This window comes from Meriones unguiculatus (assembly GCF_030254825.1).
Source record: "Meriones unguiculatus strain TT.TT164.6M chromosome 13 unlocalized genomic scaffold, Bangor_MerUng_6.1 Chr13_unordered_Scaffold_40, whole genome shotgun sequence".
Taxonomy (NCBI): domain Eukaryota; kingdom Metazoa; phylum Chordata; class Mammalia; order Rodentia; family Muridae; genus Meriones; species Meriones unguiculatus.
Window position 1 is genome coordinate 2,977,868 of NW_026843649.1, and position 24,973 is coordinate 3,002,840.

The 24,973-nt window shown below is 35.9% G+C and overlaps 1 protein-coding gene and 1 pseudogene across 1 annotated transcript; one reads left to right on the top strand and one right to left on the bottom strand.

Moving 5' to 3' along the window:
- Positions 1 to 16,047: 16,047 nt before the first annotated feature.
- LOC132651167 (zinc finger protein 120-like) lies at positions 16,048 to 16,632 on the bottom strand (the record flags this gene model as incomplete). Its single annotated transcript, XM_060376439.1, has 1 exon — positions 16,048 to 16,632. A coding segment is annotated over one exon (585 nt), but the record flags the coding sequence as incomplete, so codon positions are not given.
- A 2,036-nt stretch (positions 16,633 to 18,668) lies between these two features.
- On the top strand, positions 18,669 to 19,099 carry LOC132651163 (single-stranded DNA-binding protein, mitochondrial-like; annotated as a pseudogene).
- The last annotated feature ends 5,874 nt before the right edge of the window (positions 19,100 to 24,973 follow it).

The window sequence follows — 24,973 nt, forward strand, 5'->3', positions numbered from 1 at the left end:
AGTTTGGGTTGTATCGCTGAGAGCTTATTCTTCTCCCCCACCAAATTATATCACAGTAGGATTTAAAGGGTGTGGATACTTAGATTAGTTGGGTGTCATTTGTTGTAGATTATCAATATTTCCTATTGATAAATCTTTTAGTTAAGCAGTGGTTATTCCTAAATAGCTGTATAACCAAATCACCACACAGAGACTAAGATTCATTTAATTAACCTAGAGCACAATGCTGGACAACAGTTACTCAATCTTAAACCTCTAAGCCCACAGAGTTCTCTACCATGCAGATTCACCCACCATACTTGCTTTTAGTGTTATTTTAGTTCCAGTTCATTTCGGCATGTGGTGCCAACCTCTCCTGCAGATTCTCCTCCTCTCTTCTCCTGCCTCCTATCTCTTCATCCCACTCTGGACCAGGATGTCTCACCCTATCCTCTCCATTGCTCAGTATTAGGACTCATTGTTTTAATTGACAATATAGAGAACAAATGGTGGCATGTTTATGCAAACTTGAGACAGGTGATGCTTAGAAAAGCATCACAATGCAATATCTGGATTGAAACCAGACAGTGGAGGACAGAAATCAGCATTTGAATAAACAAGGGTAAATTGTATACATTCCAAAAAGAAGAACATTATACCAATATAATCCCTTGTATCATATTAGGACAACATGGTCTAAAGCTAGACCTCAATAGTAACAAAAATGGTAAATAGCCTGCATATGCATGGAAACTGAACTCTAATCAATGATAGCTGGATTATGGAAGAAATAAACTAATTAAACTTTCTAAAATTTAACAAAAATGAAGGCACAACTTACTCAAACTAATGAGGCATAATGAAAGTAATTCTAAGAGGAAAGTTCATAGAACTAAGTGTCTTCATAAAGAAATCTGAGGCATCTCAAATCAACATAACAACACACGTGAAAGACCTAGTCAAAAGGAAGCAGACATGCACAAGTGGAGTAGATGGCTAGAAATAATCAAACCTAGGGCAGAAATCAATAAATTAAAAACAAAGAAAACAATTGAAAAAGAAAAAAAAAACAAAGCAAGAGCTGGTTCTTCCAGAAAATGACAAAGACAGACAAACCTTTAGCCTGACTAACTAAAACACAGGGAGACACTAAACAAATCAGCAAAATCAAAAAATAAAAGGGGGGATAATTACAGACATTGAGGAAATTCAAAGAATCATTAGGTTTTACCTTAAAAGTGTATATGCCGCAAAATTTGAAAATCTAAATGAAATGGAATATTTTCTTGCTAGATTCCACTTATCAAAGTTGAATCTGGATTAGGTAACTAAATTAATACACCTATATGCCCTAATGAAATAGAAGAAGTCATCAAAAGTCTCCCTGCCAAACAAAGACCAGAGCCTGATGGTTTCAGCACAGATTTCTACCAGACCGTCCAAGAAGAGGTAACACCAATACTCTTCAAACTATTTCACAAAACAAAAAAAAGAAGGAACATTACCAAACTAATTCTATGAGGCCACATTCACCTTGATACCTAAACCTCACAAAAGCTAACTAAAAGGCAGAAATACACTAAGAAAGATAATTTCGGACCATTCTCTCTTATGAATATTGAAACAAAAATACTGAATAAAATACTCACAAAATTAAGCCAAGAAAACATCAAAGATCTCATCTACCATGACCAAGTAGGCTTCATTCCAGGCAAGCAGGGGAGGTAAAATATACAGAAATCCATCAGTGTACCACATAAACAAACTGAAAAAGAAAAACCACATGATCATCTCAATAGTTGCTGAAAAGTATTTAATAAAAACCAAGCTCAATTAATGTTTAAAGTCATGGAGATATCAGAGATAAAAGGCATATGCCTAAACACAGTAAAGATAATATACAACAAGCCTATAGCAAACATCAAACTAAATGGAAAACAATTTAAATCAATCCCACTGAACTCAGAGCCAAGTTTGCTCACTCTCTCCTTTCTCTTCAACATAGTACTGGAAGTTCTAGATAGAGCAGGAAAACAACTAAAAGAAATCAAGGGGATCCAAAGCATAAAGGAAGAAGTCAAAGAATCACTATTCAGAGATGATATCATAGTATACATGAGTGACCCTAAAAATTCTACCAGAGAACTACTACAGCTGATAAACACCTTCAGCAAAGTGACTGGATAAAAAGTTACTAAAAATATCTGAAACCCTCTTGTATATAAAAGACAAGAGGGCTGAGAAAGAAATTAGGAACAAAATCAACAACCTTGCAATAGCCACAAATAACATAAAGTGCACTGGTGTGACTCTAACCAAGCAAGTGAGAAATCTGTATAAAAAAACTTCAAGTCTTTGAAGAAAGAAATTGAAGAAGATATCACAAGATGGAATGATCTTCCACACTAATGGATCAGTAGGAATAACAGCAAAATGGCCATCCTACCAAAAGAAATGTAGAGATCCAATGCAATTCCCATCAAAATACCAACACAATTGTTTACAGACTTTGAAATGAACAATTGTCAACATCACATAAAAACACACACACAAAAAAAAAAAACAGAATAGTTAAAAGAATCCAGTGCAATAAAAAACTTCTGGAGGTATCTCCATCCTGGATCTCAAGCTGTACTACAGAGAAACAGTAAAAAGGGTGTGGTATTGGCATAGAAACATACTGGTGGATCCGTGGAATTGAATCAAAGAACCAGAAATAAACCCACATACCTAAAACACCTGATTTTTGAAAAGAAGAGAAAACCATTCAGTGGAAAAAAGAACATCTTCAACCAATTGTGCTTGTCTAACTGGATGTCCACATATAGAAAGATACAAATAGATCCATATTTATCACCCTGCACAAAAGTAAAGTCCTTGTGGATCAAATACCTCAACATAAAACTAACACTCTTACTCTGCTATTTAAAAAATGAGAAAGAGCCTTGAACACATTGGCACAGAAGACAACTTCCTGAAAAGTACACCAGTAGCACAGGCTCTAAGATCAACAATCAACAAATGGGACCTCATGAAACTGAAAAGCTTCTCTAAAGCAAAGGACATTGTCAGCAGAACAAAATTATGGCTTACATACTGGGAAAAGATCTTCACCAACTCTGCATCTGACAGAAGGCTAATACCCAGAATATATAAAGAACCCAACAAATTAAATAATCCAATTAAAAATTGAGTATAGAGGTAAACAGAAATTCTCAACAGAGGAATATTGAATGGTGTAGGAACAATTAAAAATGCTCAACGTCCTTAAAAATCTGAGAAATGAAAATCAAAATGGCTCTGAGACTCCACCTCACACCCATCAGAATGGCTAAGATCAAAAACTCAAGGGACAACACATGCTGGAGATGATGTGCAGAAAGGAGAGCCTTCCTCCATTGCTGGTGAAAATCTAAACTTGTACAGCTGCTTTGGAAATCAGTCTGGCACTTTCTCAGAAAACTGGGAATACTGCTACCCCAAGACCCAGCTAAACACCTCTAGACGTATATCAGAAAGATGCTCAACCATACAACAAGGACTTTTGTTCAACTATGACAATAACAGCTTTGTTCATAATAGCCAGAATCTGGCATCAAACTAGATGTCCCTCAATGGGGGAATGGATACAGAAATTGTGGTACATTTACACAAGAAAATACTACTTAGGTATTAAAAACAAGAAAATCATTAAATTTGCAGACAAATGGATGGAACTAAAAAAGATCACCCTGAGTGATGTATCCCAGAAGCAGAAATACATGTATGGTATATATTCACTTCAACCAAGGACCATGTATGGATATAACCTAGAACCTCTGCTCAGATGTAGCCTGTGGTAGCTCAGTAACCAATTGGTTTCCCAAAGTGAGGGGAACAAGGACTATTTCTAACAGGAACTCAATGACTGGCTCTTTGTCCTCCCCACCCCCCAAGGGAGGAGCAGTCCTGTTAGGCCACAGAGGAGAGCTTTGCAGCCAGTCCTTAAGATACCTGATAAAATAGGATCAGATGAATGGGGAGGAGGTCCCCCCCATCAGTGGACTTGGAAAGGGGCACGGTGGAGATGAGGGAGGGAGGGAGGGGCTGGGAGGGAATGAGGGATTGGGACACGGCTGGGATACAGAGTTAATAAAATGTAACTGATAAGAAAAAATAAAATTAAAAAAACAAGTGGATATTACCCATACAATATAGATTGGACATACTAAAATCTACAGACTTTAAAAAGCTAAAGTACAAGGAGAAACATAGAGAAGATGCTTAATTCTCATTCAGAAAAGAAAACAGGATAGATGCCAGAAACCATAGAAGAGAGAACAGGATAGCAGCCTTCCATGGATGAACACTAAGTGACTCCACTCAAGAGGTGATTGAAGCAGATGCAGAGACCCACAGCAAAATTTTGTATAGAGCACAAAATTACAATATTATTGGAAATGGTTCTTCATGGACTGAACATGGAGTGACTTGTAGGAGTTGAGATGTTGATTTACTTTCTCCCCGCAGATCAGCAGAAATGTATCCCTTGCTGAACTCAAGGGTACCCAAACCTTGAGAGAAACCACTGCCTGCTCATGGCAGTGACCTTCCTGTCATTTGAGGATCCTCTGTGCTTGGCCATGTCCTGCATGGCTTTGTGTTTATCTGTCAGCACAACTATAGTTTTGGGGATCTTTCTCAAGCACCATGACTCACCCATCATTAAGTCCAATAACTGGACTATAATAAAATACCTTAGTGTCTTCAAATGAAATTATTTACCCCTACTTTTAGTAAGTTTATATAAAATGTATATCTAATCATAACTAAAAGAGCCCTTCATTTAAGCAATGTTATATAGATACACTCTATTTCAGAATAGAAACTACTTCTGAAAACACATTTTAGTAAGTTATACATGTTACTTTTTAATTTGTGGACAATATAAGTATTCAGATTTTAATTACATAATAGTAATTGTGATAAATATTACAAGTACTATATATTTTCCCTTAGTATTTTATTTTTCTGGAGGAAACAGGAATTAGGTTGACAGTTGACAGCTTCTGTTGGACAGGCAAAAACCTGGATCTCTGGCAAAGGGAGCTTGAAAAATTGTACATCCACAGCGGAAATCAGTGTGCAGAATTCTCAAAATGATGAAAATAAATCTAACATATGAACCACTTATAACTTTCCTTGACATATGCATAATGGACTCAACATACTCCTTCAAAAATATTTTCTCATCCCTACTCATTGCTATTCTGTTCATAATAGGTACAAAATGGGAACACCTAAATATCCTTCAACTGATATAGATAAGTGAAATGGTATGCACATAAGCAGATAGAAATATAAATGACGATATTGATTTAGGTAACTCAGATCCAGAAAACAGATATCACATGTCCTATCTACTCTGAAGCATGTAGCTCTAGATCTTCAGTTGTGAGTATTGACCCTACTGTGAAAGAAAAGACTGTGGCAAAAGACTGGTGACCAGCCCCAGCAGTTGATAGTATCCAGAGAAGAGGGAAGGATAAGGTGGGGCAGAAATGAGTCAGACATGGTTGTCCAAAGAACCTGAAAGTCTTGACTGACTGGCAGTCAGAGTACTTCTTTATTTAGACATAGTTCAATAATAAAAGATAGAGTCACATTGTTTTAAAACATGGATGATATCCTTCTTGTCCCCAGACAGGAGTTTTAACTGTCCCTTGGTCATAAATTTAGTCATCATTGATAAACTTTATCTTTTACTATCATTTATCTTCATCAATCTCATAAACTGACATTTTTGAGAATCTGGAGGCATATTTGCCACAGCCTGAAACCCCATTCTCAGGTTGGATGCATTCTCAGATTCAATGGCAATAGATAGAAAATCTTCAAGTCAGCCTGGGCATATTGCTTTGTCCCAAGAAGTATATTATCATATTTTAATGGACAGCCTCAAGAAAAACAATTCAAGCCAAAGCAGCAACAATTGTTATTAAATTCCTGGCATAATGCATTGTCTATATCTCATATCTTTGTAGAATTTACTTATGTACTAAATCTAAGTATCCTTTCATTATTTTGGTCATACAACATCACAGTGATAATGTGAAAGCTGATATTTCTAGGAAAAGGGGTCCTAATACCTCACTTTAAAAATCATTTTTATAAAACATTCTTTTTCCATCATTACAGACCCTAGTGTAAGGTGAAGATGTCTCCAGTCATTCATTTACATCTTTATCTAATCATTGAGGGCATACCATATGTAACTCCTAATCTTATATGCCAAGTAATCATCTGAGGATACAGAAGTACAAGGTATTTAATCTCAAATACTATCAGTTCCCCTAGCTCTGGAAACTTTGTTTCCCTTTTTATGAGTATGTTGTTCTAATTATTTTCTTCTTGAGGAAGCACAGGGGTAGATTTTGCAAGACTATCTTGGAGCTGAAGTCTCATAAGGAGTTTTCTGCCGTTTTTATGTGAGTTACATCTTCCACAAGAAAAAACATTCATGTAGGGCCAAATAATTGATACTTCTCCTGAAAATGAGAGGAGCAGTATGCTCAGGATTTTTCTGGGGAAGCTTAGAAGCAGTACTCCAGGGTGAAGGCATAAATGATTCATGAAAAAATTTCCCATTGCTCCAATGGCCCCAGGTTGTACATGTATTGAAAGCCCTGTAGCATGTAGCAAGTGGAGATCAAGACCAAGCCTGAAAGATAGCATGAAGGCTATTGTAACTTGCAACTCAGCTATGCTGGATCTTTGTCAAATAGCTGTGCTGACTTCAAGACTTTAAGTGTATTTGAACTTTTGTGAGGTTTTAATCCACTTGGAGCTGACTTTTGAGTGAAAATAAGCATCAATTTCCATGTTTCTACATATAGACATTTAGTTTGGTCAGCATCATTTGTGAAGATTTTAACTGTTTTTCTGTCATAGTACTATTTTTGTTATAGTACTAGTGTATTTACATAATAAAACATTACTCAGACATTTAAAAAATCAAATCATGAAACATGAAGGAAAATGCACCTTTGTAGGTAACTGAGAGTGAGAGAACCTAGACCCCCAAAGACAAATAGGGTATGTATTTGCTTTTACATATATATTAGTTGCAAGATGTATGATATGCAAGCAACTGAACATAATACCACAGGGGATACATACAAATTAAGAACTGGAGGTTAGGGTAGACAGAGATTTCTCCATAGGAAAGGGAAATAAAATACTTGGAACAAATGGAAGGTGGGCTAAAAAGATAGAATTGAAGGATATTGGGAAAGGAAGAGGGCAATGAAAAGGTAACATGAGGAAAGACAGGTAAAATTAAGGGTCATTTGTTTGGTACACTGGAAACCTAATGCAATAGAAACATTTTAAATCATGTTCATATTAAGAGCCAATATAAATGAAATCACCAGAGAAGAAAGTCCCAACTGGAAATCTCTTGTCACTAAGTAAAGCATCCAGTACTGGTAATAGTCTATATTTAACTGAGGTATTGGCCAAAGTAGTGTGATTGTAATGCCAAAACAATATAGGCTTTTGCCAAGACTATAGGCTGCTCTCCACAAATTGACTGCAGTGCCCTTTTGCTGGAGATAACACTTACACTTACATGGAACATAGATAAATAGAGCTTGTGCTTACATAGAATCTTCACACTTACATTCTAGCAACTTTGATATGAGAAGTACACTGCAACTACAAGAGGAGAAATACAAACACTAAGCCAGCTACCAAACTTTTGAACTATGACAGTTTCCTACCTGTAAGACATATTAGTGCAAGAGTTGTAGGAGTAAATAACCAATCTATAGTTTGACTTAAGGCCCACTTCACATGATGGAATCCATACCTGACACTGGTTTATTGATCAAGAAAAAGAAATTACACAGACCATGGTTCTGGGGGAAAAGCATATACTGCATTCTACTAAAACTAATAAAATGACCATTGACACCATTCTGCTATACTCATAGACCAGTATCTTGTTCAGCCATCATAAAAAAAGTCATCCTGCATCTGATGGAGACAAATTCAGAGACCCATAGAGAAAATAGACAGTCAGTGAGAGACCTCAGAATATGCCCTTCAGACTCTTCAGTAATTCAGCCAGAAGAGTATAAGAGCCAGAAAGGATAGAGGATATCAAAGAAGAAAGCATTATAAATTAAGAGGACTGAAGAATATATAAGCTGTGAGAGACTGAGGCAGCATGCAAAAGGAATTTAATGTTGTCCCTAGCCCTATCTCTAATTGATAAGTACTTGCAAATGAAAATATAGTTTTCTCCAAGGTGCACTCATTTTATCCAATGAACTACACTTAATTGTACTTTTAAGCATACATTCCAAAAGGTAGATGGCCAAAAATTTCACTCGCTGGCACGTTTGGATTTTCATATCCTGTAATTCTTGTATGCATTTTAAAAATTTTATCACATTTCTCATTTTAATTTGCTGAAGAGTTTTTCCTAGTTTTAAAGCTACATGGACCCTCTGTGTGTACTACTGTTTCATGTTTAATATTTTATGAAATTTCTGCATGTGTGAACAAGTCTACATATTTTCCCCCCTTGAGCTCTTTTTCTTTTGTTGGTCTTTTATAATAAGATGTGATTGTTTTTGTATTTTCTTTACTTTACTTTCTTATTATAAATTATAGCCCTCCTTGTTTTATATGAGGGTAAATTTAAACAGGATAGAAGGGGAGATGGGAAAGAATTACCAGGATTAGAGGAAGGGAAAACTTTAATCAGGGTGAATATATGAGTAAAGTGACTATTTTCAAAAGAAAAAAAAGGAGGAGGAGGAGCAAGAAGAAAAGCAGGAGGAGGACGAAGAGATGAAGTTGAAGATGATTATGAACAACAAGAATAAAGAAACAACAACAACTGGATAATTGCATCAAAAGAAATGTTAAATAGCCATGCACAAAAGATCCAGAATATCTAAAAAGTGCAAAAAAATAATTTATGAATAATAGAAATAGAGGAAGAAGACAAAACTCACATCAAAATCCCAGAAATATTTTCAGCAAAATAATAGAATATATCCTTAACCTAATGAAGACGGGGTAGCCTATAAAAGTACAAAAAGTATAGAAAACAACAAAGCATACCAGAAAAGAAATTGTGCTCAGCATATAAAATCAAAACCCTAAATGTAAAGAAAATTATATTAAACAAAGAAGGTATATTAAAATTGGCAAGTTGAAAAGACTAAGTTGCATATAAATTCAGGCTCATTAGAGTAACTCCTGATCTCTCAAGAAAAATTCTAAACCTAGAATGGCTGAGACAGATTGTATATAATCTTTAAGGGATCCTTATTACTATATCCAGTATACTTTCAATAATAAATGGTGAATAAAAATATATTTCACAATTAAACCAAATATGAGCAATATCTCTGTAAAACTCCTTCACTACAGAAGCGAATCAAAGCAAAATTCCTATCAAAAAATGTTAACCACACCCAATAACAGACAAAAAGTGAATAATCCCAAGCATCAAATATAAAGAGGCAAACTCCCCACACCATAACTACGAAATAAAGGGAAATAATAAACATTGTTCATTGAAAACTCTCAACTTGAATGTTCAATTCTCCAATAGAAAGACAGGAACTAACAGAATGGACTAGAAAAAAATGTCCATTCTTCTGCTGAATCTACAGAACACTCTTTACCATCCACATTAGATAGCATTTTTGTGTAAAAGGATGGAAGGAGACAGTAGAAGAAAGTGGACCAAGAAAGAAGTTTAGGGGAACTTTATATTATACAGTTCACACACAAAAAATACCTAAAATTCTTGAGTCAATTTAAAAGAGAATATATACTGTACACACTGAATGAGGAGTTCTACCATTATCCACATAAAAACAACAGATGACTTGGGCAGGTCCAGCACACATATATACTCATGTTTACTGAAACACAGCTGACTGTGTGCTAAGATAGAATACACCTGATTGTCCTGAATCACATCAGTGCAAAATATTATATTATTCAATTTTTTATTCATAGAAAACATGTACATTTGTTTTTTGAGATTTTAATATAATCACATTTTTTTTCTCATTTCTCTGTTCCCCCCGTACAAAATCTCCCATACAGCCCTCTTTTGGTTCTTTCAATTTCAAGTCTTGTGTTTCCAATAACTACTATTACATGTATCATGCATTATGTATGTGTGTGTGTGTGCATGTGTGTGAGAGAGAACATTTAACATTTTAAGAAAGGCAATCATTTTACTTTGAAATTGTGGATGAACTAAAAATGTATCATCAAAAATTGTGACCTTAGCTAGACGCAGAAATCAAACATTGTATGACTTCAGTCCTAATTGGGCTAAAAGAAGTCAGTACACTGAAATAAGAACTGAAAAGTCAGTATTAGAGCCTGAACATCAGAGTGTAGTGGCATGACTTGTCAAAGAACACATTTAAGTGACAAGAGGAATAATTTAAAGAAATATCTCAGGGTACATGCATAAGAGCTATTACTAATAGCTTACATTGTTTACTTGAGAAATATTCTGTATATATTTTTTAAATCCCAATAATCAAAATGTTATAATTACTGTGTAAGAGATATTTATTTATATATTATTTATTCTTCCATCAATTTTCCTTCCATTTTCACCCTCCTGAGTTTTGAGTAAACATTCTTTGCTCTTTTGAAAATTCAAGCCACTTTTTCATAAACTATTTTTACACACTTAATATATCAAAATTTGATTTGTAAAATATTTTATAATATTATAATACTAGGAATATATAACAAACCACTGAATTTTATCAAGGGTATTTATTATATACAGGAAAAAGGAAAATGTGAAGAGATAAAATACTATTCTTTCTAGTTGTTTTTAAGAGACAGTTGCCTGAGTGCAGCCATTTCAGGAAAAAAACCTTATTTTTTCTTTTTTATTGATTATTACAATTTATTCACTTTTTTTCTGGCTGTAAGACCTTCCCTCATCTTCCACCAATTACAGCCTACCTCCCTCTTCTACCCCTATGCCCCTCTTCTAGTCCACTGATAGGGGAAGTCCTACTTCCCTACTGTCTTATCCTAGCCTATCTTATCAAGTCTTACCAAGAATGGCTGCATCTTCCTCTGTGGCCTGGCAAGGCTGCACCTTCTAGGAGTAGGTTATCAAGGAGCCTGCCACTGAGTTCATGTCAGAGACAGCTGCTGTTACCCTTAATAGGGAACTCACATGGAAAGTGAGATACTTATGAGCTACATCTGAGCAGGGGTTCTAGGTGTTCTTCATGCATGGTCCTTGGTTGGAACAGGACCCCCTGGGCCCATTTTTTTGGCTCAATTGGCCTCCTTGTGGAGGGCCTCTCTCATCCAGGTCTTTCTATCTCCTGAGTCTTCCATATTATTCCATGCTCTCTGCCCAAAGTTTGGCTTTGTGTCTAACCATCTGCTTCAGTACACTGCTAGGTAGATTCTTTCAGAGGCCCTCTGTGGTAGGTTCCTGCCCTGTTCCCTGTCTTCTCCCATTACTGATGTCTATCCCATTTGCCTTTCTAAATGAGGATTAAGCATCTTCCCTAGGGTTCTTCCTGTTGCTTAGATCCTTTAGGACTATAGATTTTAGTATTTTAATCCTACATTATTTGACTAATACCCACATATAAGTGATGATATACCATGAGTGTCTTTCTGCTTCTGGATACCTCACTCAGAGTGATCTTTTCTAGTTCAATCCATTTGCCTGCTGATTTCCTTGTTTTTAATTGCTAAATAGTATTGCATTGTATAAATGTGCCACAATTTCTATGTCTATTCCTCGGTTTGGGGACATTTAAGTTGTTTCCAGATTCTGGCTATTATCAGTAAAGCTGTTATGAGTACAGTTGTACAAATGTCCCTGTTGTATGTTTGATAATCTTCTGAATATATGCCCAGGGTTGGTATAACTGAATATTCTAGTAGCACTATTCATAGTTTTCTGAGAAAGCACCATATTGATTTCCAAAGTGGTTGTACAAGTTTACATTCCCACCAGCAATGGAGAAGGGTTCCCTTTTCTCCATATCCAGTCCAGCTTGTGTTGCAGATGATGTGATAGTATACATGAATAACCCTAAAAATTCAACCAGGGAACTCCTACAGCTGATAAACAACTTTAGCAAAATGACTGGATACAAAATTAAATTTAAAAAGATCTGAAGCCCTCCTGTATACAGAAGACAAATGGGCTCAGAAAGAAATTAGGAAAACAAAACCCCTTCACAGAAGCCAGAGATAACATAAAGTACATTGGTGTGACTCTAATCAAGCCAGTGAATGACTTGTATGAAAAAAAAAAGAACTTCAAGGAAGATATCAGAAAATCTCCCATACTCCAGAATTGGTAGGATTAACATAATGAAAACGGCCACTCTACCAAAAGAAATCTAAAGACTCAATGCAATTCCAATCAAAACACCAGCACAACTCATTACAGACCTCCAAAGAACAATTCTCAGTTTCATATGGAAAAACAAAAAACCCAGAATTGATTTTAAAAAAATGCCTGCACAATAAATATTTTCTGGAGGTATCTTCATCCACAATCTCAAGTAGTACTATAGGGCAACAGTAATAAAAATGGCATGGTACTGGCACATCTACTCATTAATCATTTTTATTAAATCATATCAAGAAGCTGAGGGGAAAAACAAATATAAGGGAATCAACTGCTGTCTCAGGTTTAGACCTAGTTTGTGGGTGCCCAGACGGCCAATGCTACCTTGGGCTATTGTTTCAGCTCATCAACCTTAAAATATCCCTGGATTTACTATTAATAATGTACTTTTCTTAACTTTAAATTGTTCTCTAAGATTTTTTACATCAGAGCCAAACATCTTCCCTGACCTTGTGAAACAATCTATTTTTCCAAATTGTTTCTAAGTATAATGGTCATTGCTAACAATCTATATCTATGGCTCCTTTCAAGGACAGTGGTTAATTCATTAATCTGCTCCAGTTAACATGTGAAAAGAGATCAAGCATTGTTAATTTTAAATGTCAGTGATATTTCCCAGTGAAGAGCTAGAAGCCTTCTTAAAGTTTTCATACAACTCATGTTATAAGGATTATGGACATCATAAGGGCAACAAGCAGAGATATGCTACATAAGAACACAAATTCATCTGGAAAATCAGTTTTTGGGATTATGCTTCTCCAAGACAAACTCATCATGATTATGCTAACAGGGGAGCCACATTCCATGAGTTCTACAGCTGTTCTGCTGTTGCTCCTGCATGGCGCTTGACAGAACCAGGTAGCCAAAATAGTTTGCCTATATGTGTGGGGGGGTAAGGTTATCTCAGGACCTGGGAAGGAGAATTCAGGGTAATGCATGGGCTGTACTAGCCTGGATGGCCAGATAACGTGGAAGGACTGAAGGATTTCTGAGAGAAAATGGCAGGTGGGTTTGATTTGATATGTTAACTAGGAAACTCTGCCATTAGTTTCAGGTTTGAATCCTACTTCTATGGTAACATAAACTTCAGAGAGAGAATCATGGTCTCCATTGCATAATGATCTTCAACTCAGCTCACAGGGAAGAAAGGTGACAAAGACAAAGATTCTGTTTTTCTTTTCTTTCTATATATCTTCTTTCTTTTGTTTGAGGGAGGGCAGTTACCCAAACTAGACTCAAATTTTTGTTGTTTTGCTTTGTTTTCTTTACTATATTTTATTTTATTAATTGTTTTTATTTTTCACAATTTATTCACAATTTATTCATTATATATGCTGATTGAAGGTCACTCCCTCAACTCCTACCGGTCCCTCCCTCCACCTTCCCCCATCCCCTTCCCATAGACTACTCAAAAGGAGAGTTCCTCTCGCCTGCCATTCACCCTTACATTATCAGAACAGTACTCAGCTATTAAAAACAGAAAAATAAAATTTCTGCTTGTATTTATTTTCCATGGGCCACTGTACTCACCTTAGAAGATTTCATACCATGAAGCTTGCCTGCAACCTTACCTTGAACTAAACAATAAGTATAACTCATTTTAATGAGTCCCATCCCAAGATACTGTTTGATTGACCATCTCAAATCCAGAAACATGTGAAGTTTGAAATGCTATGCAGTCTGAAATATTTTATCACAGGCATTTCAGAGAATGTGATTCTCTTGCTACCTGGATGGCTGTTTCCCACCAGCCCAGGAAAGCATGAGGGGCAGAAGATGAGTAGTATAAAGCTTGGAAAGCTCACAAGCATAACATTGGTTAGCCACTCTGGGAACCACTTCAGAAAGTAAGTTCAACTTTAATTCCAGAAAACAGAACACAGTGGCTTATATCCCTTGGGAAGTACCTGGGATGTTCCAAGCATAGGTGTAGATAATTGTTTAATACTAGGAAATTCAAGAATGCTAGATTTGCATTAAACAGCACATTCCTATTATATGAATAAGAAGAACAAGAACACAGAACCAAATTATCCTATATTTGAAGGGAGGGGAGAGTTATCAGGGATCTGTGTCAAAGGCCATCTATCAAATTTGATTGGTGGTTTCCATGTCTAAAGATACTCTCCAGATGAAGTCAGGCAGAGAAAACACACCCTTGACATGGTTACCCATCTAGGCCAGAAGCAGTCATACATAGAAAAAAAAGTGATTTTTTTCAATAGTACCCCTGGAACAATAGGTAGATGTACACAAAGAAACTTCTACAGGCTACCAATCTTGTGATACTCTCAGAGAACTTCCTGGCTGGTGAAAGTTCATTTCCTACATATTCATCCACTGAACTAACAGTTTCTTGTGTAAAGTGAGGCAATTAAGTTTGATTTTTGTTCCTTGTAATGTATTTTTGTTCCCTAAGATATGCTATAGTATGATAAGTTCTGTGTCCTGTCCTTTGTGATTGCACAATGGCAGAAGAAGGCATGCAATACCTTTCTCAGGGGAACACCATGAGTTTCACAGCTTGCCCCAGGGGTGCTGAAAAAGAGGGAAGGGTAGGGAGTCGAGCAACCCCTTCACATCTGTGTAGGGAGGTAATGGCCCTCAACCTTGAAACTATCTAAATGTACTCCATCCTTCAAGAGGTGATGATTAAAACACTCTCTGCTCCCCACTTTATCATGCTCTCGATGCTTTGTTCTTACATATTATGGAAAAATAAATGATGGAGTAGGAAAAACAAAGAAAACACTAAATGTTGAGAATCAGGATTATCAATAAGTCTTCCATAAACACCTTATAATATAATACTGTTGCGTGTAATTCATATTCACTATCCATTGTATTCTTTTAAAAAAATGAGTTTATTTACTTTACATTCCAATCTAAGTCTCCCCCCTTTCACTCCCCCATTACTACCCTCCATTCTTATTGCCTCTATTCCCTTTCCCCTTCAGAAAAGTGAGGTCATATCCATTGAGCTAGTTTTACACTTCTTTTGCATCTCAGTGGACCAAAGTACACAAAGGGCTTTCCACCTTGCTTATAGTCACAGAATTCCTCTCCAGTAAGGATAATTTTATGATGATGATGACGACTCTAGATTTGTGCAAGGCCTCACTATTTTAACATATTCATAAGTTCTCTCAAGTATGAATCCTTTCATGATGAGGAAGATTGTACAAATATAGAATGGTTTCACCATGTTAAAAGGACTCATAGGCTTTCTGTCCATTAGGATATCTTTCATGAGTTTGAAGATGATTCTGAAGTGCAAAAGTTTATTCACATTGGATGCAGTGAGACAGCTTCTTTCCAGTATGTGTTCTTTTATGTATTAAGAGATGTTATATGCAAAGGCTTTGCCACATAATTATATTCATATGGTTTCCCTCCAGAATGTGTTCTTGTCTTAGGAGATGATTGTTACATGCAAAGAATTTATCACACTAATTACCCTCACCAGGCTTCTCTCCGCTGTGTGTTTTTTCATGTTTTTGGAGACTACTCTGTTGTGCAAGGGCTTTATCATGTTGAGTATACGTATAAGGTTTCTTTCCAGTGTGTTTTCTTTTATGGCTTAAGAGAGTACTGTTTTGTGCAAAGGCTTTACCACACTGGTTACATTCATAAGGTTTCTCTCCAGTGTGTGTTCTTTTATGGCTTATGAGAGCACTGTTTTGTGCAAAGGCTTTACCACACTGGTTACATTCATAAGTTTTCTCTCCAGTGTGTGTTCTTTTATGGCTTAAGAGATGACTGTTTTGTGCAAAGGCTTTACCACACTGGTTACATTCGTAAGGTTTCTCTCCAGTGTGTGTTCTTTTATGCCTTACCAGATGACTGTTTTCTGCAAAGGCTTTACCACACTGGTAACATTCATAAGGTTTCTCTCCAGTGTGTTTTCTTTTATGGCTTAAGAGAGTACTCTTTTGTGCAAAGGCTTTACCACACTGGTTACATTCATAAGGTTTCTCTCCAGTGTGTGTTCTTTTATGGCTTAAGAGAGTACTGTTATTTGCAAAGGCTTTACCACACTGGTTATATTCATAAGGTTTCTCTCCAGTGTGTGTTCTTTTATGGCTTATGAGATGACTGTTTTGTGCAAAGGCTTTACCACACTGGTTACATTCGTAAGGTTTCTCTCCAGTGTGTGTTCTTTTATGCCGTATGAGAACAGTGGTATACGGGAAGGCTTTCCCACATAGAGTGCATTTAGAAGGTTTCTCTTCAGTATGACTGCTTTCATGCCTGCAAAGATAATTAGCACATGGGAAAGATTTACCACAGTCATTGCATTACACTAATAAAGATATTTTTCTATATGAATTAATGTCATATTTTGGTCTAATGGTAAAGGAGAATCAAATTTTAAAGTTTTATCACTTTATTCACATTCATGGTTTTTCCCTTCATTATGGGTATTTTTGAAGATCCCTGTGATGGTAAAATATTTGTTACGTGGTTCACTTTTATACCATCATTTTTCTATAAGAGGTTTTTGTTTTGTATATATGAAGAGTTTTGTAAGAATTCAGAGCTTTACCACAACAATCCCATTCACAAATTTTTGTACGGTATGAATTACACTTCATTTAAAAAGTGAGCAGGACATGCAGAAGAAGTTCCAAATTCCTAGTATTCATAGGTTTTTTCAGCAGTATGAGTTTGCTGATGAATTCTCAGTGAAGTTGCAAAACTAATTAATAGTATCCATTTATCACATTCAGCAAATCTACTCAAAGTGGGGAGTACTACAAAATCAGTTTTTCTTGGAGAAAGACAGGGACACTGCTTCTTTCAATATCCCTATGCTCATGTGTCTTACAAACATTGTGACATATGATATACCAGTTTAATTTACAATAATAATAATAATAAAAGATTCCCACATTGAATTAACAGAGTTTGTTTTTTATTCATCATAGACATGTCATATAGGGAATAAGGTTCTCCACAACAATAATTTTGACTCTCATAAGCTGCTCCTTTCAGTAAACTTTACAATATTACTGTATGAATATGAACAACACTGGTTGTACTATGACATATATGCTTATTAAAAGGTTTTGGACACATACCAATCACCTATTCAATGTATATGCCTTTTACAATATCTGAGTAGATAGAATGAGACTAAACAAATTGCCAGTTCAACTCAGTAGCTGTAATGTATATATGATTCAAATGGTATTTTCTGTTACAACATTATTTTGTTTTCTTCTATCTTAGGGGAGTACCTTGCAAAAACAAATCAGATACCTGACATCGAAGTACAAGAAATTGTGAGATTTTAATGATTATCAGTACACTTAAAGCAGTGCTGTTTATACACTGTTGCTTTTCTTTAAAACTTCCAGGACACAGCAAGGTATGCTGGTACATGCCCTTAATCCCAGCACTTGTGGTGGCAGAATCAGGCAGATCTGTGTGATTTTGAGGTCAGGCTGATTTAACAAGCAATTCTAAGTTAAGCCACAGCTACACAGAAAAAAAAAACTTAAAAAAAAGAAAATAAAAAGGAGCCAACAAACAAACAACAAACCAAGAAAACAAACTTCCAGGATACATTAAAATTTCTTAAGATTCATATCTGTACCAGGACACATTAAAATTTCTTAAGATTCATATCTGTTTCATTGTGCACATAAAGTTACCTTTTATTACTTGTAGAACTTTGAAAATGTTCTTCAATATTATGATCTTCCCAATTGTAGCCTAAAATATAGTACCAGAAAATATATATTATTGGAAAGATCATATTATTATTAAGGAAAAACTTAAATCACTATCTTCTGTGACTCTTAGAACCATGTCTGATTTATTCACCTCATTCTACCTCATTCTCAATTGGAATTATAGAAGAGGATCAATAATAAAGTAAGAGTTGTCTCCTTATTTTAAAAGTGAAAGAAAATTTGCAGTCTTACCTATAGCAGTGAGGTTTTTACAGGTCTCTAGTATCACATCTTTGTAGAGTTGCTTCTGGGAAGGTTCCAGCAAAGCCCACTCTTCTTGGCTGAATTTCACATGCACATCATTGAAGGTCACTGAATTCTAAAATATGTGATACATGTGTACAACAGAAACAGTAGCAACAATATAAATTTATACTTCATTGGAAACATATTCACATATTTCTGGTACTTCTTTCATTTATTTTCTGACACAGAAGTACTAATGAGAGACATTTAGGTATTGTGCATCAGATGAAGGAGGAGAGAAGGAAAAGCCTAAATATTAGATTGTAAGAAAAAACAAAGCCATGCTTTAAAGACCTATGTTATAGAAGTTTTATCAGTTTGTGAAACATGAATCTCAAGTAGCCAGCAGTTGGATCCTTGAGCAATCTATGAATTGGGTTCAGTTACTTGGGTGAGTTGGTCAGAACCCAGTGATGAAAGAGGTGGAAGGAAAAAAAAACATAGCCACGATATTTTGTCTAGCAACAAATGAGATGTTGTGATCAGGGGACACTGGCATCACTCCAAAGACAATGTGGCATTGAATATTGTGTTTAGACCAGGCCTCAGTGATATGACATATCAATATGTAAAAAGGGGGGCTTGTATGTTTTGGGACAGGATAGTGGACTATGGTGAATTCATGGATAAAAATAATGTGAGTTGGCAAACAACAATAATCATAGCTAATAAGATCATATTTGTGAGTGACCAGACAAAAGAAAAGGCATAGAACACATGATTATTCTTTGATAATTGTTTTGTATATTCTCCTTTCCAAATCATGTATAGTCTATAGTTGAAAAATAAAGAATAAAACTTTTATATTAAAAGGGAAGTGCTAATGTTATCAATAAGTAATTCTTAGAAGAAAACTGAATAACTGTGTCATATCTGAACTTTTTCAATAGGATGTAGCCTTGAAATAGATATGCCTATTAATGTGGACAAAGACAAACAGAGAGAAGAGAGTGAAATAGAAAGAGAAAGATAGAGACAGAGATACAGAGAGAAATGAACATATGAACAGTACTGATTACATATCGGAGAAATGTATAAACATTTATTAACTACAAAAAATGATGGACAAGCTGGGTTTATTCAGTTATGCCTCTAATTCCATGACTCAGGAGGCAGAGGCAGATGAATCTCATTGAGTTAGATGCCAGCATGATCTATGCAAAGAGTTCCAGGACAGCCAGACCTATATTGTAAGACAGAGCTTCCCCTAAAAGTCAATCTAACAAATATAATAGGTAGAAAAAACTCAGAGGTCTTTACTGAAGCTCCTACAAGGAATTATACATTCAATCCAATTCTGTATTAATCTTCCAGAAACCAGCAGTGCCACAGCTTAAACTGCAACATTAATAAGATCTTACTAAAAGGGAATGCATGTTTAAACAGATAAAAATAGAAAGAGAAAAATATTAGCAATGTAAATGATGATCATAAATAAGCAACATAAGGCAGGAGAGATGGCTCAGCAGTGAGGAACTCTTGCTGCTCTTGCAAATAATTGGGCTCAATTGTCAGTGTTTACATGGAACCCACTACTATTCATTGTTCTATGTTCATGAGTTCTGAGGCAATCTTCTGACTACTGTGAGGATCAGACATACAAGAGGTGCATAATCATGCATACAACCAAATACTCATATTCAGTAAAAATTAAAAAACAGATCCCAGATGGCAGAGCTGATTGCACACTGTGTCTGATCAGCAGGGTAGCAGAGACTGCACAGTGACCAACAGTTGGAACAGTAGGCCACAAAACACCACTGACTGTGTTTCCCAGGTGAAAGGAAACCCAATGGTGAGGAAAAAATTGGTTCCAACCTCAGATCACTGAGCTAATCCCTGAAAAAAGTTCCTGGGATGTTGAAGCAGGAATGTGGTTTTCAAGCAAATGGACACAAGAAACAAACAGGAATAGCAATTCTAATATCTAATAAAACAAACATTCAACCAAAATTAATTGAAAGGGATGAGGAAGGATACTTCAAACTCAAAAAAAGGAAAATTCCACCAAGATGGTGTCTCAATTCTGGGCAACTATGCCTCAAATTCAAGGGTAAACACATTTGTAAAAGAAACATTAATTAAGTTTGAAGAACATTTCAGTCTCCACACATTAATAGTGAGAGACCACAACAACTCAATATCATCAAAGGACAGAGCAGTGAAACAGAACCTAAAATGAGATATAATGACACTAATGGATGTCATGAATTAAATGGACCTGCCAGATATCTAGAGAAATGTTTACCCAAATAGAAAAGAATATATCTTCTTTTCAGCACCTTACGGACCCTTCTCTAAAAATGACCATACAGTAGTCACAAACCAGGCCTCAAAAGATACAAGATTGAAGTAATCTCTTGCATCCTATCAGACCATGATGGACTAAAGGTGGATCTTGACAATAACAGAAATAGCAAAAAGCCTACACATGCGTGGAAACTGAACAACTCCCTACTCAATGAAATCTGGGTCAGGGAACAAATAAAGAACTTCCTATAGTTCAATGAAAATGAAGGCACATCATACCAAAACTTATGAGGTGCAATGAAAGCAGTCTTAAGAAGAAATTTAATAGCACTAAGTGCCTTCATAAGCTATTGGAGACTTCCCATACAAGCAACTTAATGGCACAAATACTCTAGGAAAAAAGAAGCAGACACACCCAACAGGTGTAGACTACTAGATAACCAAACTCAGGGCTGAAATCAATAAATTAGGAACAAAGAGAACAATTCAAATAATCAACAAAACCAGGAGCTAGTTCTTTGAGAAAATAAAAAAAAAAAACAGACAAATTCTTAGCCAAACTAAGAAAATGGCAGAGAGACACTATCCAAATCAACCATGTCTGATAAAAAGAGAGATATAACAGACACTAAGAAAATCCAAAGAACCACTAGCTCTTATGTCAGAAGCCTATATGCCACAAAATTTGAAAATCAAAATGAAATATACAATTTTTGTATTGTTTCCACTTACCAAAGTAGAATCAATATCAGGTAGAGAAATTTAATAATCTTACATCCCCTCAGTGAATAGAAGCGTACATCAAAAGACTCCCAACCAAGGGCCAAATGATTTCAGAGTAGAATTCTACCAGAGCTTCAAAGAAGAGAGAATACTGATATTCTTCAAACTATTTGATAACATGTAAATGGAAGCAACATGACCAAACTACTTTTGTAAGACTGCAGTCACCTTGATAAACCCTCAAAGACTCAAAAAAGAAAGAGAACTTCAGACCAATCACTCTTAAAATACTCAAATAAAATACTCACAAACCAAATCCAAGAACAGTTTAAAGATATCATCTACCATGACCAAGTAGGCTCCATCCCATGCATGAAGCGGTGGTTAAATACATGGAATCCATCAATGTAATCCATCATATAAATAAATTGAAAAAAAAAAAAAACAACCACACAATCATTTCCTTAGATGCTGCAAAAACATTTGACAATATCCAACACTTATTCTTGTTTAAAGTCTCAAAGAGACTAAGGATATAAGCACATACCTAAAAACAGTGAAGGCAACACACAGCAATCCTATATCTAACATCAAACTGAATGGAAAGAAAGTTAAATCAATTCCACTGAACTCAGGGACAAGGCAAGGCTACCCACTCTCTCCAAATCTCTTCAATATAGTATCTGAAGTCCTATCTAGAGCAATAAGACAACTAAAGGAGTTTAAGGGGATACAAATTGAAAAGGAAGAAGTCAAAGTATCACTATTCACAGATGAAATGACAGTATACATAACTGTCCCCAAAAGTTCTACCAGGGAACCCCTACAATTGAAAAACACTTCAGCGAAGTGGCTGGATACAAAGTTAACAAAAAATCAGTAGCATTCTTGTATACAAAAGACAAACTGCCTGAGAAAGAATTAGGGAAACAACACCCTTCACAATAGCCAGAAAAAAAAAAACAAACAAACATAAAGTATCTTGGTGTTACCCTAACCAAGCAAGTGAAAAACCTATATGAAAAAAAAAAAAAAAAAAAAAAAAAAACAACTTCAAGCCACTGAAAAAAAGAAATTGAAGAAGATAACAAAAGATCTCTCATGCTCATGGATCAATAGGATCAAATAGTAAAAATTGCCATAATACCAAAAACAATCTACAGATTCAAGGATATCAACACAATTCCTTATAGACCTTGAAAGAACAATTCTCAGCTTCATGTGGAAAAAAGAAAACCAGAATAGCTAAAACAATCCTGTACAATAACTGATCTTCAGGAGGTTTCTCTAGCCCTTATCTCAAACTATACTATAAAGCAACAGTAATAAAAACAGCATGGTACTATTACAGAAACAGACTGGCGAATCAATGGAATTGAAACGAAGGCTCACAAATAAACCCACAAACCACAAATGGTGCTGGTCTAACTGGAAGTCTACATGTAGAAAAATGAAAATAGATCCATATTTATCATTCTGCAGTAAACTAAAGTCCAAGTTGATGAAAGACTTCCAACATAAAACCAGACACACTAAATCAGTTAGAAAAAAAAAGTGGGGAAAAAGCCTTGATCACATTGGCATAGAAGATAACTTCCTGAATAGAACACCAAGAGCACTGATTCTAAGATCAACAATTAACAAATAGAATCTCATGAAACTAAAACCTATGAATCAAAGAACTCTGTCAATAGAACAAATCAACAGCCTACAGCCTGTGAACAGGTCTTCACCAACCCTACATACAGCAGAGAGGGCTAATAAACAAAATATATAAAGAGCTCAAGAAATTAAACTCCAAAAAACTAAATAACCCACTTTAAAACTGGGGTACTGAACTAAACAGAGAATTCTCCACAGAGGTATAGCAAATGTTGGAAAAACATTTAAAGAAATGTTAAATATCAATAGTCATCATGGAAATACAAATCAAAATGACTTTGATATTCCATCAGAATGGCTAAGATCAAAACCTGAAGAGACAGCACATGCTAGGGAGGATGTGGAGAAAGGGAAACACTCCTCCATTGCTGGTGAGAGTGCAAACTTATACAACCACATTAGAAATCATTCTGATGCTTTCTCAGACAATTGGAAATAGTGCTATTTCAAATCTCAGATATATCATTCCTGGGCATATTTCCAAAAGATGTTCCACCATTCAACAAATACATTTGCTCAATTATGTTCACAGCACCTATATTCATAATAGCCAGAATCTGGAAACAAACTACATGTCTCTCAATGGAACAACAGTTACAAAAATTGTGGTACATTTACACAGTGGAATGCTAGTCACATATTAAAAAGAGGGAAATTGTGAAATTTTCAGGGAAATGGATGGAACTAGAAAAGATCATCCTGAGTGAGGTATCCCAGAACCAGAAAGATATGCATGGTATATACTCATTTATAAGTGGATAATAGCCATAATACAGGACAAACATATTACAATCCATGGACCTAAAGAAGCTAATTAAAAAGGAGGACCCTATGGAGGATGCTCCATTCTCATTCAAAAGTGCAAATAGAATTGATACCAGACATTACTGAAGAGAGGGAACAGGATGAGAGCCTAACATACATGTCTTCTGAAAAACTCAACCCAGTAGGGGATCAAGGCAGATGCTAAGACACACAACCAAACTTTGGGCAGAGCACAGGGAGTCATAGGAAAGAGTGGGGGGATAGAAAGACTCAGAGCTGACAGAAGCTCCATAAGAAGACCAACAAGGTCACAAATATGGGACTGTGGGGACATGCAGAGATTGATGCATGCACCAAAAACCGTTCAGGAAGAGGACCCATACCCCTGCTCAGATGTAGCTGATAGGCAGCTCAGTCTCCATGTGGGATCCATAGTAAGGGGAGCGGGGGCTGGCTTTGACCTGGACTCTGTTGCCTGCTCTTTGATCACTTCCTCATGGTGGAGGAGGCATTGGTAAACCACAAAGGAAGAAGGTGTAGACAGTCCTAGTGAGATTTGATAAGTTTGGGTCAGCTGGTAGGAGAGGAGGGCTCCCCCTATCTAATAAAATGGGTCAAGAGGGAAAGAGGAATGGAGGATGAGATGAGGAAGAGACAAGGGAGGAGGCTACAATTGAGCTATTAAATTATTTTTAAATTTTATTTATTACAATTTATTCACTTTGTATACCCACTGTAGACCCCTCTGTCATCTATTCTTAGTCCCATCCACCTTCTTTCTTTTCTCCTAGGCCCTTTCCTTAATCTGATAGGGGAGGAACTCCTCCCCTTCGATCTGACCCTAGCTTATCATGTATCATCAAGGATTGCTGCATCACCATTTTCTGTGGCCTTGTAAGGCTTCACCCCCAAGAGGAGTGATTAAAGAGCCAAGTTCATGTCAGAGAATAAATTACAAAAAACAAATTTAAATAAAAAATAAATTAAATGTGTATAAAATGAATGAATAAAGTTTAAAAAACAAACATAGCAGGTTGGAAGAATGTCACACCCCTGCCATTCAATGACTCAGAAAGCTCAGACAGTGTTAATGTCATGAATACATGCCCTCTAAAATATTAAATATACTCTCTGCCAAATTTCAAATGCAAGATGTGGATGAAGATCACCACCAAAACCTATGCTT